The 14,809-nt window shown below is 58.5% G+C and overlaps 1 protein-coding gene across 4 annotated transcripts in view; it reads right to left on the reverse strand.

Moving 5' to 3' along the window:
* Positions 1–1,132: 1,132 nt before the first annotated feature.
* Positions 1,133–14,809, reverse strand: part of RIPOR3 (RIPOR family member 3) — a 116,289-nt gene continuing 102,612 nt past the window's right edge. For all 4 annotated transcript variants that reach the window (XM_066587696.1, XM_066587695.1, XM_066587698.1 and 1 more), the window contains 8 exons: positions 12,821–12,959; positions 12,223–12,358; positions 11,979–12,140; positions 10,509–10,667; positions 10,171–10,373; positions 3,893–3,976; positions 1,788–1,878; positions 1,133–1,556 (listed from right to left, as the gene is read on the reverse strand). In XM_066587696.1, coding sequence (XP_066443793.1) covers positions 1,456–1,556; positions 1,788–1,878; positions 3,893–3,976; positions 10,171–10,373; positions 10,509–10,667; positions 11,979–12,140; positions 12,223–12,358; positions 12,821–12,959 — 1,075 coding nt within the window. In that variant the 3' untranslated portion in view covers positions 1,133–1,455. The remainder of the gene's footprint in view (positions 1,557–1,787; positions 1,879–3,892; positions 3,977–10,170; positions 10,374–10,508; positions 10,668–11,978; positions 12,141–12,222; positions 12,359–12,820; positions 12,960–14,809) is intronic.

Below are 14,809 nucleotides of genomic sequence, written 5' to 3' on the forward strand. Positions count from 1 at the left end.
GCTGTCTGTGCATGGAGCCCGGCTGCACACTGAGGAGGGGCGAACACCCTGGAGCAGGTGGCTGTGTATGGAGTCTGGCTTGGTTTCCTATTCTCATTCATTGATAAGACTTGTTATAAAGTCACTTTGATTTGAAAGAATGCTGCCCCCACTAGATGGCGCTGTACAGGTATTTTTCCATCTTTCTTATCTCCTTAAACTAGATGGGGCCGCTGTCTGTGAGTGGAGGCGGAGCGCCCGAGATCCCTGCCACCCACTTGTCTCCATTCACAGTAAACAGGCAGTTGTCCAAAGGCTGAACGACTCCTGTTTACGACCGAAGTCGAGCGGTACGGTGTGAAGAATGACATGTTACCGTTAAAGGGGTTGTCTCGCGAAAGCAAGGGGGGTTCAGCACTTCTGTATGGCCATATTAATGCACTTTGTAATGTACATCGTGCATTAAATATGAGCCATACAGAAGTTATTCACTTACCTGCTCCGTTGCTGGCGTCCCCGTCTCCATGGAGCCGTCTAACTTCAGCGTCTAATCGCCCGATTAGACGCGCTTGCGCAGAAGGGTCTTCTGCCTTCTGCTCGGTTCGGCAGCAGCGACGTTCTGGCTCCGCCCCCTTCGCGGCATCGCGTAGCTCCGCCCCCTCACGTGTGCCGAGTCCAGCCTCCTGATTGGCTGGAATCGACACATGTGACGGGGGCGGAGCTACGCGATGACTCGTAGAAGGGGGCGGGGCCAGAAAGCCACTGCTGCCGAACCGAGCCGAAGGCAGAAGACCCTTCTGCGCAAGCGCGTCTAATCGGGCGATTAGACGCTGAAGTTAGACGGCTCCATGGAGACGGGGACGCCAGCAACGGAGCAGGTAAGTGAATAACTTCTGTATGGCTCATATTTAATGCACGATGTACATTACAAAGTGCATTAATATGGCCATACAGAAGTGTATAGACCCACTTGCTGCCTCGGGACAACCCCTTTAATATGCTCGTCCCTGCGCTGACACCTGGTGGTGAAGCCCGATACTGCAGCTCTTTTCTTTCATCATTTACCCCATACAGAGATGACGTGCCAAGAAAAGGTATATTTTGGCATCGAATGCACCGCATTTACCGCCATGACACCTTCTGACAACTAGCGCAGCTTTCCAGCCCGGTTCAGTAACCAGTTTTATTTCCTATTTATGGATGTGAGTTAAATTTACAAAGTATCAGGCTTTAATATACAGGTTTATGTACATTGGTTTAACCCTTTCTGTCCCACATCAGTGCTGTACGGACGGTCCCCCCAATATATACAGGATTCACCCCCTGGTCACGGTGCGACGCCATGTAATGTTTTGGTCTCTTCCTACATGGCTGAATGTCTGCGCCGCCGGAGGAAGGTTCTCCATCCAGATCCTGTAGTCTCTGGGATAGTCGGGGCTTCGGGGTCGGAGGAGCGGCTCCTAATGAACGACATCCTCAGAACACGGTGATCTCGACCTCCCCGTCCAGCGTCAGCGTTTCCTGCAGTTCGCGGCAGATCTTGTCCGTCTTTCTGAACGTCTGTCGACCTTTCTGACCTGAAACATAAAATGGCCAATTATTTTCATTAATTGACAGAAGCTGATTAACAGAGAGGCAGTCCAGGAGACCCACAGCGGCAGCCTGGGGGGGGGGGGCAGACTTGGGGCGCCGCTGGCGGGTGCTGTCAGGGCAGCCTGGGGGAGGGGCAGACTTGGGGCGCCGCTGGCGTGTGCTGTCAGGGCAGCCTGGGGTCGGGCCACCTCTGTAACACCGGTTGCTCCACTCACCAAGTGCCAGGATGGTCTCTCTGGCGGTGATTCGTGCATCCTCCACTTCTGACTGGCACAATGCTGCGATCTGGTCGATGCCGGCCGTGCCCTGCAGGGGGAGCACACAGCCGTTTACAATCTCACACACATTTGGGTTTTCTATGGGGCGATGAATGGCCAAAGAAACCTTGCCAAACTGAAGAGCACCCAGCAGCAGGGCACCCGGGCGCAGAACCGGGGCACCTGAAAATAGGCGCACTCACACTGGGAGTAAACTAGGAAAATAATAAAATATACATGGCGCTACATAAATCAGCCCCTTTCAATCCCACACCAATTTTTTAAGATCACCGCTTGCTGTCAGTGAACAAGACTTACTTCCATTCAGAGGCAGATACATCTGCACCCAGTGTAGACAATGCTCTGTGATACATTGTAGCAAACTATCAGATTTGTGCAGCTGCTTCTCCTGTCTTCAGCTTGCAGAGTATTGTCCAGACATGAGACACTTCAACCTGTGGGAGGTAGAACTTAAAAATCTATTCACTGACAGCAAGCAGCATTCTTACTACTGATAAACTGAACCACTACAAGAGGTATTCCGGTCTTTCTTAGCTGATGACCTATCCAGAGGATAGTTGTAGTTGATGGGCAGGGAACCGCCGCTCCAGACCCCCGTCCATCAGCTGATCACTCTGCAGCAGGCCAGAGGTGGCCATCAATGGGCAGAGGAAGCAGGTGGAGCGATGAAATCAATGGGAGCGCCGCCTTCCCTCCCGATGAAATCAATGGGAGCGCCGCCTTCCCTCCCGATGAAATCAATGGGAGCGCCGCCTTCCCTCCTGCTGAAATCAATGGGAGCGCCGCTGCGACTACACTTCTTACACAGGACAAGATGTGGCATCCTGACCCTGAGAGGAGCAGGAAGCAGTAACAGGAGTGAAGGTGGCGCTCCCCCTACTCCCTCGGACCATTGATGATGATGTCCAGCCCGCTGCAGAGTGTGGACCGGATGATCAGCGCAGCGGACCCCCCATCCACCAGCTACTGCCATCCTATGCAGGCGATAGGTCAAGGCCCGACTAACCCTTTATTAAGGCCGCCTTCACGGTGTTCCTACAGCCGGGGTCCGCGGAAGGTCAACAACCACGTCAAACAACAAGAAAAACGAAAAGACGTTATTGTCTGACATTGTTCCTCGCCCCTCGGCGGTATTTACAGACCGAGCCGCGCCGAGGGGAAACGTTCACACAGAAGCGGATGTGAAATACACGGCAAATCTGCGACAGAATCAGCACCATTTAGGGGCGGATCTACCTGCTGCACATTTACTGCCGGGCGAACGCCGAGGGCTCCGTCACACAGCAGCCCTGTCCGCCTGGAACCGGGGTGACTTAGTGATCCTGCACTTAGCAGGGTGTTGGACCCGAAGATCCCGCGGGACCCCATGACCCCGCGGGACCCCATGACCCCGCGGGACCCCATGACCCCGCAGGACCCCTCCCGCTCCACCATTCTAGGATTCTATTAACTACTTCAGTCCGTAATACAGACCAAAATGGAACTTGCTGTTTTTTTCCACGAGCGCAAAAACCACAGGTCTGAATACCTCAAAGCCAATCTAATGTTCGCCATGTGAATGAGCCCTCAGGCCCATGTTTACTAAGCAGTTTACATCAGGGTTTGCCTTAAAGTTTATGACATTTCTTGTTGCTCGCGAGATTTGAGAAGGGAGGGTGGTCTTAAGGAGGCAGGAAAATGGCGCAAGTCTCTGACTGCCTAGAAGGAGGTGTTAGCTGCAGTCATGTGTCACATTATAAACTATAACGGGCGGACAGCGGGGGGACGACGGGGCAGGTAAGTAGAACACCTACTGTCAGCCCATAAACGTCGCTCACAGGGATAGACGCCGGCGCCGGAGTCTCTTTTAATGGGTTTTCCCACTAAAGACATTTATTTCCAACCTGCAGAATGTCTGGGGGTCCGGCTGCTGGGGTCTCCAGTGATCCGGATATCTGTGCCCTCCAGATGCCCCGTGTGACTGGCGCGCTGGCGCAAGCAGTTTATTATAACCCTAATGACAACATTATCTCCCCTCTGATTCCAGGGAGGGGGGCACTTACTTTCAGGTGTTTGAGGGCCAGGCACGCTGATCTCTGCACTCTCACATCTTTATCGGAGAGCAGCTCGGTGTAGTAGAGGACGGCCTGCAGAGAGAGGAGAAGCATCAGACCCCGGTGGGCTACAGAGGGGCACGTAGACGAGGCCTCCACACACCTTCACCAGCTGCTTCCCCGGGCGACCACATCCACGGGTTTAGGTAGGTATGGGTACTTTTACGTGGGCTGTAAGTGATTACAAGTAGCTGTTGGCCCCATGCGCGGCGGCCCGTTGACTCTGGAGGTTGGCGGCTGGAAGATCTCTGTCGCGCTCCGCCTCCAGTTGGTGAGGGATTATCGCTGGCTGGCGGGGCACTTACCCACCTGACAGTAGTTCCATGTAAAAGTACCCTAACCTACCCAATCAGTCTTTCCCCAATAGCGCCTGTTGGTGGAACGTTACGCCACCGCCATACATGTCAGAGCTGACAGAAATCTAAAGTCTAATGTGTATGGGCGCCTTACAGGGGTCTGTCCTCGGGATAAGTCATCAACAGTTGATGTCGACCGCTGGCAATCCCACCAATCAGCTGTCTGACCAGCCATCAGTAGACGGCTCCGGGCCCCGGCGGCCCGGGATGCTATTGCAGCCACAGATCCCACTGCGTTCAATGCAATACCATCCCGGGCCGCCGGGGCACGGAGCCGTCTGCTTCCAGCGCTGCCCACACTGACAGCTGAATCATGGCGGCACTAGTGAAGTCCCGGACAATCCCCTTAAGGTGCAGGACAGACGGCTCTGGTGTTTGTTCCTCTAAGACATCGTCCGACCGTCTTGCCCTCAAACAGTTTAGTTCTAGAGAGGGTCAACCTGCACTGGTTCCAGCCACCCAGCAGAAAATGGGGTGGAGCCAAACACGGCTGGGCCCCGCCTCTCTAAGGGCCCCATTGCAGCCGCACGGCACGAACACCCGTGATCTACAGGTTATGTATAGGATGAATCTACAACGTTGAGTCGTTTCAAATCAGCAGAAGAAGCAGGGAATGCTGGGAGATTTCAGCTGACATGGCACTGGGCCGCAGGCTGTACCCACGGTTAAAGTACTCAGTAGAATGGGATGCGCTGCACTACCAGCACCACCCACGGGCAAGTGTGGCACTCTGTCTAGGAGCTTACCCCAATCCCGGAGCCCCTCAGAAGCAAAGGGGAGCTTAATTCTGTTCCTCCAGCCCGACAATCCGACCCGTCCGTCTCTCTATACACATTCCTCAGCTGCTTCCATGGCAATCAGAATTTACCCCGTGGGTCTCACCGCCTCCGTCTGCGGTCAATTCAAAAGAAAATATCCCAGGGAGGGTTAAAGGGAAGAACGTGGGAAACAACTGCTGCGACCGCTGAGTGGTGACCCGAACTAGACCCCCAATATGAAGCCTACAGGTGGGGGTCTCAGAGGACCTCCACCACTGCAGTGCCGCTCATCAGTTATCGGGAGGGGTCAGTCATAGCGTACAGACTGCGCTGCCATCCAACGGGGACAAAGAACCACCCTCACTGCCCAGACTGTTACCGTCCCCGGAGCTCAGACTCCGGCCTCGTAGAGCAGAGGAAAACCATGAGATGCAAGAAAGGACCCGTAAGTGGTGGTCCAATCACCGGTCGTCTGGTCAGTGGTGGTCCAATCCCAGGTCGTTCGGTCAGTGGTGGTCTCAATCGCCGGTCGTCCGGTCAGTGGTGGTCAAATCACAGGTCATCCGGTCAGTGGTGGTCCAATCACAGGTCGTCCGGTCAGTGGTGGTCCAATCACAGGTCGTCCGGTCAGTGGTGGTCCAATCACAGGTCGTCTGGTAAAACTTTAGTCTGTCTTCCACAGCTGCAGTTTGTTACAATGTATCAGTCCAGACAATTCTGTGATACAAAGATCTCAGATTTGCGCTATTGAGGTCTTCTTCTCATACGACGATTAAGGCATCATGTCGACGGGCGCGTCAGATAGCGCAGCAGAATCCAGCCTTGCCCACGGCCCTGCTCACCTGTCCGGGTCTTCTTTTTTCTGTACCGTGGATCTGTACGGAAGTCCCGGCCGCCGCACATGCACAGTACTTTTTTTTCTCCAAACTCCTGCTTTCCGCAGAATCTGTGGCCCGCCCGCAGTGTCAGCTCTGGGCGGGCCGCGGACCAAACGGCTTCCATTGACTTCAATGGAAGCCGTCCGTGTGAGAACCGCAGGGAAATAGAGCATGCTGCGATTTTGTATCCGCAATTGGTGGACATGAAGGAGCGTTTCACCATCCTGTGGAGGCTTACGGAGCGGAACTACTGCTCTGCATGACGCAGCAAAAATCCGCCCGCGGACATGAGGCCTACGGGGATTATACAGAACAGTGGACCGGCCTTAACCCCTCCCTGCCCTCTTACAGACGGTGACGTCATGGGACGGACGCCAATCCTGCCCTGTGATGTAATAGCATGAATGGCAGAATGTATAATTTATATGAACACCGAAACGGTCCTAATCAGCGCGACAGAAAAGGAAACGTGCGGCTCGTGAGAAGGAGGGTGAAAGAGAGCTGCTGAGTCCTTAAGGCTAACTCGACACGAGGAGCGAGTTATGGCGCCGTGAATCCCACCCGGATCGCGCTCCCCACCATGTGAATTCCACGAGGATGCGAGGCGGATAGCGGAGTTTCTTCAATTGTTTTCCATGGGTGACCTCGCATCACGGGCACCTGACACACGGTGCGACGCTGCCGCCGACCCCGTAGAGAGAAGCGAGAGCCCGCAGAAAGGTAGAACATCCCGCAAACTTCTTTCCCGCGGTGCCATGTAGGAAAACATCGCTCGCATGTATGACCCCGCTCAAAAGAATGGGGCTCATATTTGTGACAGCAGCGTGAAAGTCGCCCTCACCCCCTTCTGTCCCCCGTTGCCCCCCTGTCCCCAGTCAACCCCCTCTGTCCATCGCCGCCCCCCTCTGTCTACTGCTGCCCCCCTCGTACCCCTGTCCACTGGCGCCCTCTATCCCTCGCCCCCCTCCTCTGTCCCCTGCCGTCCGCCGCCGGCCTCTGTCCGCTGCCACCCTCGCCCCCCCTCGGTCCACTACTGCCCTCTGTCCCTCGCCCCCCCTCCTCTGTCCCCTGCCGTCCACCGCCGGTCTCTGTCCGCTGCCACCCTCTGACCCTCGCCCCCCTCTGTCCGCTGACGCTCTCTTACCCTCGCCCCCTGTCCGCTACTGCCCTCTGTCCCTCGCCCCCCCTCCTCTGTCCCGTCATCCGCCGCCCCCCTCTGTCTGCTGCCGCCCTCTGACCCTCGCCCCCCGTCTGTCCACTACTGCCCTCTGTATCTCGCCCCCCCCTCCTCTGTCCCGTCATCCGCCACCGGCCTCTGTCCGCTGCCACCCTCTGACCCTCGCCCCCCTGTCCGCTGCTACCACCCTCTGTCCGCTGCTGCCCTCTGACCCTCGCCCCCCTCTGTCCGCTGTCGCCCTCTGTCCCTCACCCCCCTCTGTCCGCTGTCCCCCTCTGTCCCTCGCATCCCCGTCCCTCGCCCCCGTCCGCTGTCCCCCTCTGTCCGCTGTCCCCCTGTCCCTCGCCCCCCTCTGTCCGCTGTCCCCCTCTGTCCCTCGCCCCACTCTGTCCGCTGTCGCCCCCTGTCCCTCGCCCCACTCTGTCCGCTGTCGCCCCCTGTCCCTCGCCCCACTCTGTCCGCTGTCGCCCCCTGTCCCTCGCCCCACTCTGTCCGCTGTCGCCCCCTGTCCCTCGCCCCACTCTGTCCGCTGTCGCCCCCTGTCCCTCGCCCCACTCTGTCCGCTGTCGCCCCCTGTCCCTCGCCCCACTCTGTCCGCTGTCGCCCCCTGTCCCTCGCCCCACTCTGTCCGCTGTCGCCCCCTGTCCCTCGCCCCACTCTGTCCGCTGTCGCCCCCTGTCCCTCGCCCCACTCTGTCCGCTGTCGCCCCCTGTCCCTCGCCCCACTCTGTCCGCTGTCGCCCCCTGTCCCTCGCCCCACTCTGTCCGCTGTCGCCCCCTGTCCCTCGCCCCACTCTGTCCGCTGTCGCCCCTTGTCCCTCGCCCCACTCTGTCCGCTGTCGCCCCCTGTCCCTCGCCCCACTCTGTCCGCTGTCGCCCCCTGTCCCTCGCCCCACTCTGTCCGCTGTCGCCCCCTGTCCCTCGCCCCACTCTGTCCGCTGTCGCCCCCTGTCCCTCGCCCCACTCTGTCCGCTGTCGCCCCCTGTCCCTCGCCCCACTCTGTCCGCTGTCGCCCCCTGTCCCTCGCCCCACTCTGTCCGCTGTCGCCCCCTGTCCCTCGCCCCACTCTGTCCACTGTCGCCCCCTGTCCCTCGCCCCACTGTGTCCGCTGTCGCCCCCTGTCCCTCGCCCCACTCTGTCCGCTGTCGCCCCCTGTCCCTCGCCCCACTCTGTCCGCTGTCGCCCCCTGTCCCTCGCCCCACTCTGTCCGCTGTCGCCCCCTGTCCCTCGCCCCACTCTGTCCGCTGTCGCCCCCTGTCCCTCGCCCCACTCTGTCCGCTGTCGCCCCCTGTCCCTCGCCCCACTCTGTCCGCTGTCGCCCCCTGTCCCTCGCCCCACTCTGTCCGCTGTCGCCCCCTGTCCCTCGCCCCACTCTGTCCGCTGTCGCCCTCTGTCCCTCGCCCCACTCTGTCCGCTGTCGCCCTCTGTCCCTCGCCCCACTCTGTCCGCTGTCGCCCTCTGTCCCTCGCCCCACTCTGTCCGCTGTCGCCCTCTGCCCCTCTGTCCCACTCTGTCCGCTGTCGCCCTCTGCCCCTCTGTCCCACTCTGTCCGCTGTCGCCCTCTGCCCCTCTGTCGCCCTTTGTCCCTCGCCCCTCTCTGTCCGCTGTCCCCCTCTGTCCGCTGTCCCCCTCTGTCCGCTGTCCCCCTCTGACCCTCTCCCCCCTCTGACCGCTGTCGCCCTCTGTCCCTCGCCCCCCTCTGACCGCTGTCGCCCTCTGTCCCTCGCCCCACTCTGTCCACTACTGCCCTCTGTCCCTTGCCCCTCCTCCTCTGTCCCCTGCCGTCCACTGCCGGCCTCTGTCCGCTGCCACCCTCTGACCCTCGCCCCCCCCTGTCCGCTGCCACCCTCTGACCCTCGCCCCCCCTCTGTCCGCTGTCGCCCTCTGACCCTCGCCCCCCCCCTCTGTCCGCTGCTACCACCCTCTGACCCTCGCCCCCCTCTGTCCGCTGCCACCCTCTGACCCTCGCCCCCCCTCTGTCCGCTGTCGCCCTCTGACCCTCGCCCCCCCCCTCTGTCCGCTGCTACCACCCTCTGACCCTCGCCCCCCTCTGTCCGCTGCCACCCTCTGACCCTCGCCCCCCTCTGTCCGCTGCTACCACCCTCTGACCCTCGCCCCCCTCTGTCCGCTGCTACCACCCTCTGACCCTCGCCCCCCTCTGTCCGCTGCTACCACCCTCTGACCCTCGCCCCCCTCTGTCCGCTGCCACCCTCTGACCCTCGCCCCCCTCTGTCCGCTGCCACCCTCTGACCCTCGCCCCCCTCTGTCCGCTGCCACCCTCTGACCCTCGCCCCCCTCTGTCCGCTGCCACCCTTTGACCCTCGCCCCCCTCTGTCCGCTGCCACCCTCTGATCCTCGCCCCCCTCTGTCTGCTGTCGCCCTCTGTCCCTCGTCCCACTCTGTCCACTACTGCCCTCTGTCCCTTGCCCCTCCTCCTCTGTCCCCTGCCGTCCACTGCCGTCCTCCGTCCGCTGCCACCCTCTGACCCTCGCCCCCCCCCCTCTGTCCGCTGCTACCACCCTCTGTCCGCTGCCACCCTCTGACCCTCGCCCCCCTGTCTGCTGTCGCCCTCTGTCCCTCGCCCCACTCTGTCCACTACTGCCCTCTGTCCCTTGCCCCTCCTCCTTTGTCCCCTGCCGTCCACCACCGGCCTCCGTCCGCTGCCACCCTCTGACCCTCGCCCCCCTCTGTCCGCTGCTACCACCCTGTGACCCTCGCCCCCCTCTGTCCGCTGCCACCCTCTGACCCTCGCCCCCCTCTGTCTGCTGTCGCCCTCTGTCCGCTGTCCCCCTGTCCCTCGCCCCACTCTGTCCACTACTGCCCTGTCCCTTGCCCCTCCTCCTTTGTCCCCTGCCGTCCACCACCGGCCTCCGTCCGCTGCCACCCTCTGACCCTCGCCCCCCTCTGTCCGCTGCTACCACCCTGTGACCCTCGCCCCCCTCTGTCCGCTGCCACCCTCTGACCCTCGCCCCCCTCTGTCTGCTGTCGCCCTCTGTCCGCTGTCCCCCTGACCCTCGCCCCCCTCTGTCCGCTGTCGCCCTCTGTCCCCCACCGCCTACCTTCTGCTTGAAGTGCTTGTTTGCTGACGCTCTGCTGAGGAAGCTTGCAGCCACTTTGCACAGCTTCATGTTCTCGTCTATCTGGCAGGCGGCCACGAGCTGCAGGAGCTGCGGCAGCGGCTGCAGACGGGAGATCTGCTTCACTTTCAGCTTCTTGATTTTCTTCAGCCGCCCGGGACGCTGCAGGGCGCCGATGAGAGTGACTGCAGAGGGGAAGAGACAGGGGACTTGTACAACCACCACACCGTGCCCTCACTGCATCCTCTGTGCAGCTGTTCTCTGTTATCAGCCATTTGTGGGCTGCAGTGTGAGCGATATGAACCTCTTACACAACTCACCCTCTCTGGTAAGTGCTGCAAAGTGTTTCTCCAGGTCGAACACGTGGTACCTGCGCAGGTAGCCGTAGAACAAGAAGATGGAGACGATGGATTGTGGAATCTCGTCTGACGCCATTACCCCACCAAACCCAAATATCTGCTCCAGCACTCTCCTGAACACTGTGGGGAACAGCAGATCGTTAGCTCACATGGCAAGGATGAAAACCAGGTGATCATGTGATGACCGCAGCAGGAATCCAGGATTAGAAAAACATGGCCGCCGTCTTTCAGAAACAGCGCCATTCTGCTCCACAGGCTGCATGTGGTATAGCAGATCAGCTCCGTTCACGTCAGTCCAGGCACAGCCCACGGACAGGTTTGGCGCTGTTTATGGAAGACGGTGGCCATGCTTTCCTAATATATAAGGTCTTCTCCCCCCAGCGCGGGTCGCACGGCGCTCCTCATCAGTGGCGGCTTTAATGTCTCCATGACTGATTTGTGGATAAATGGGATTTCCAGAGCGGATCTTACTTTTTGGGATAACTTCCTGCCGGGGGTCTCTGCGATGGTAATTAGCACAGATGAGGGAGGGCAGCAAGAAGCCCACCGACCAGGAGGGGTCTTAATGTGTCCCGCAGACTCCTCAGGGTGTCCTGACATCCTTCCTCCCCCAGACATCCTGTTGGGCTGCGGGGTAATGCGATCCCCGGACGGGTCCCGTCCCCTTGTGGTCGCCCGTCAGCTGCAGGACTCATCAATGTCCTTACTGAACCTCCTTCACATCCCGCAAGGATTCCTTATGTCCTCCGGCCGCGGCTAGAAGGATTACTGGCTGCAGGGATCCAGTCAGGGCTCATTCACAGAAGGAGGAAGTCAGCATCTCACCCGTCTTATAAGGGAGCCCGCGTACCACCGCGTATATATATATATATATATATATATATATATATATATATATATATATATATATATATATGGCATTGCACAGGATGCAGCGGTGCGGCACGCAGTGCGAGGTCATCCCGGATTTTAACCCCTTAGTGACGTGGCCTATTTTTATTATCACTATTAATGGCGATTATACGCTATGGCAGCCCAGGACACCATTGCCTGAAGTCCAGCTGTCAAGGCAACCCATCAGTCCTCCATGATTACATAGCCGAGGGCCAATGATGTCGCAGAGGGAGCAAGCTGCCTGTGTGAACCCTTTACATGCTGCGATAAACAGGCATTGTGGCATAAACAGGGTTAACAACAGGGATCAGCATTCTCACCGATCCCTGCTGTTGTAGCAGGACGCCGGCTATCAGGCTCCACTGTTGCAAAATCATGTCCTCTTGTGGGAACACCAAGATCTGGGGCGGGAAGGGGTTAAAGGGATCCAGGAATATAGACTCTGAATGGAGCCTCCAAGCTGATGTGAACGAACCCCAACACTGCAAGCCTCTATGGGCGACAGTTTTTGGGGTTCAGGGTGCAGAAGCGCCTCACCCGCCTCCAGCTGTCCGGGGAACTTGGATTTGATCTTCAGCATGAACATTTTCTTGAGCTGATTGAAGAACACCTCGGAGGAGCAGAACCAGGGAGCCTCGGGCCGGACGCAGCCCTCCCACAGCGCCAGGAAATGGCGGATCTTCTTGGTCTTTGGGAAAACTGTGGAGGAGAAATACAGTAAGGAGGACTGTGGGGTGCGTAGAACGCAGAACGCAAGCGGCGCGCAGCGGACGACACGCACTGTCCTGGATGGACGCCTTCTCCGGAGCCTGCTGGGTATAAATGATGGACAGATCCTCCAGGACCTCCCGCTGCCACGACAGCTCCTCCAGGAGATGCTGCTGGACGATCCGGCCCGTGTTCGGGGAGGTCAATTTCTGTAAAGCAAAGTCCCAAAGGGGTTAAGACATCTTGGAGTCCTGGAGCCCGCAGCCCATATTCTCGGACACCCCCACTCCCCCACATGGCCCATATTCCTGAACACCCCCCCCCCCCCCACATGGCCCATATTCCCAAACACCCCCCCACACACACACACACGCGGCCCATATTCCCAAACCCCCCCCCCCCCCCACACACACACGCGGCCCATATTCCCGAACACCCCCCCCCCCCCACGCGGCCCATATTCCTGAACACATAATCCCCCCCGGGCGGCCCGTAGCTCCGGGCACCCCCGCCCTATCCCGCTGGCCGTCTATGCCCCTCAGTAGTGCAGCAGTTTAGCCTCCCCTGTATTGGGCTGAGCAGAGCGTCAGGTGAATGTAGGAAGGTGGTCACTCATGGCCGTCCGTGTCCGGCTCAACGCAGCCAGACCCCCTGGATCCTCCCAGCTTCACCTTCAGCAGCGCCTTGCAGATATCCAGATGGACGGATAGGAGAGCGTCCAGGTCCTCGTGTCCGGTACTCAGCCCCGCCGCCTCCAAGTCACTATGACAGCTGAATGTCAGCGCCGCGGGAGGAGTGACCGCGCCGTCACTGAAATGCAGAAGAAGGAAAATGGCGCGAGAAGTTATGACACAAGTAGATGATGAGACGCGGCCGCCGGACGGAGCGCTGCGCTTCCAATAGAATGTCTCCACTCATACAGCCAGACATTCATAATACACCCGGACCACGAAGAGAAACGCACCGCAGCCCCTGTATTAGATCCCGGCCCTCTCGCGATTGGCGCCCCCTGGATGGTAATTCCCCCCGTGACCCCGGAGAGCGGCATAAAATCACGTGGCAGGTTATCCGTGGATCAGTCTCAGTGATTCCACATCAGGCCGCTCGCACAGCGGCTACAAGATCGCATGGATGTGAAGTCCGCGGTTGGCAGCGGGTCCCTCACATTAGCGAGGCGCTATTATTTGTAGCCCGTTTTCTCCTTGTGTGTCGCATCGCAGGAACTCGTGATTTTCGTGCAAAACATTTGTAAGATTAGAAACTCCTATTCTTGGGACAAAATGGCGGCAGAGCGAAGCGATAGGAGATTTCACAAAAAAAGCGCAACAAAAACCGCGAGTACAAAGCTGCGATATTGCAGTGATTTTGTAGCAGTAATATTGCTGTCGCCGTGTAAAAAAGGCCTTGGATGGGAAAACCCAGCGTTCGGAGCGTCTTCCAACGAGGCCGGTCATCAGTGCTAGACTAGCCGGCGTCTCACTGCCAACCGTGGGGGGGGGGGGGGGGAGTGTCTCGTGTAACGGTGTGGAGAGTATACTGAGAATGGCGCGATCGGGGAAAACATCCAGCGGAAGGGGATCCTGCGGACGGAAACAACTCATCACTGAAAGGGGTCGGAGGAGGATGTCAGGAATCGTTCTGACCAACAGGCTGCACAGTCAGCTGAATACATCGCTGGAGCTCCAACTAACGTGTCCGAACGCACAACTCGCCGTTCCTCCGCACGGATGGTATAACAGCGGGCGACCAGTTCCAGCGCCATTGTGTCTAAGAGAAACAGGAAGACTCCAGCGGGCAAAAGAGCGCAAAACTTGTAACACTGAGCAGCGGAAAAACAGGTCAGATGGATGCAGATCTCTGTTGCTAATTGGAAGTCAGAATTTGGCGCAAGCGGCATGAATCGCTGACCCCTTCCCGTCAGCCGGTCAGAACCTGTCAGCACCGCCATCTAATCTGCAGTGACTACAAGAAGCTTCCTGTCCGCAGGGGCCGCTATTCCTGCGGAATAGTTTCATCACCGAGTGGGATCTCCGCCACAGCGAATTGCTGCAGCTCTGAAGGGCAGGAGTCCAACGCTACTAGATGGGGATCTCTAATAAAAGGGTGGTCAGTGTAGAGTCTCAGGGACTTTCCTAGTTTTGGGGGTTGGTGACCCTGCGGCTATCCTGTATCCACCCTCAACATGGAGAGATGAAACCGGATTGTACAGCCACAAAGAGCGCCATTCTAACAATGGTAGGAGTTGGTTTCCGTCAGGCCCTGGGCCGGCCCCCTGCACTACGCTTCCATTCATTTCAATGGGCTGCTCACACAAGGCTGGTAATGACAGCGTTGCATGTTCTATTTTTGCCCATTTTTCGCCCTGTGTTGCCCATGAATGTGGGTTCCGGCACACCTTGGTACTGCTAATCGGCCTAGCTGCACCGCCAAAAAAAGTAAAAAAAAAAAAGAGAATGAATACTCCCCTTGCAGGTGATGTCGCTGTCCCTGACGGCGCTCTCGGGACTTGTCAGCCAGCAGGGGAAGTTTTTCTCTGGTGACGGGGATTCGAAATCCCCGCCTCAAACAAGAGATTGCTCTGATTGGCTGAGCGCCGCTGAGTGACAGCCCGCTCAGCCAATCACAACCAGTACTGAATGCGTCCAATCACAGCCATTCAT

This window comes from Eleutherodactylus coqui, chromosome 13 (assembly GCF_035609145.1).
Source record: "Eleutherodactylus coqui strain aEleCoq1 chromosome 13, aEleCoq1.hap1, whole genome shotgun sequence".
Taxonomy (NCBI): Eukaryota; Metazoa; Chordata; class Amphibia; order Anura; family Eleutherodactylidae; genus Eleutherodactylus; species Eleutherodactylus coqui.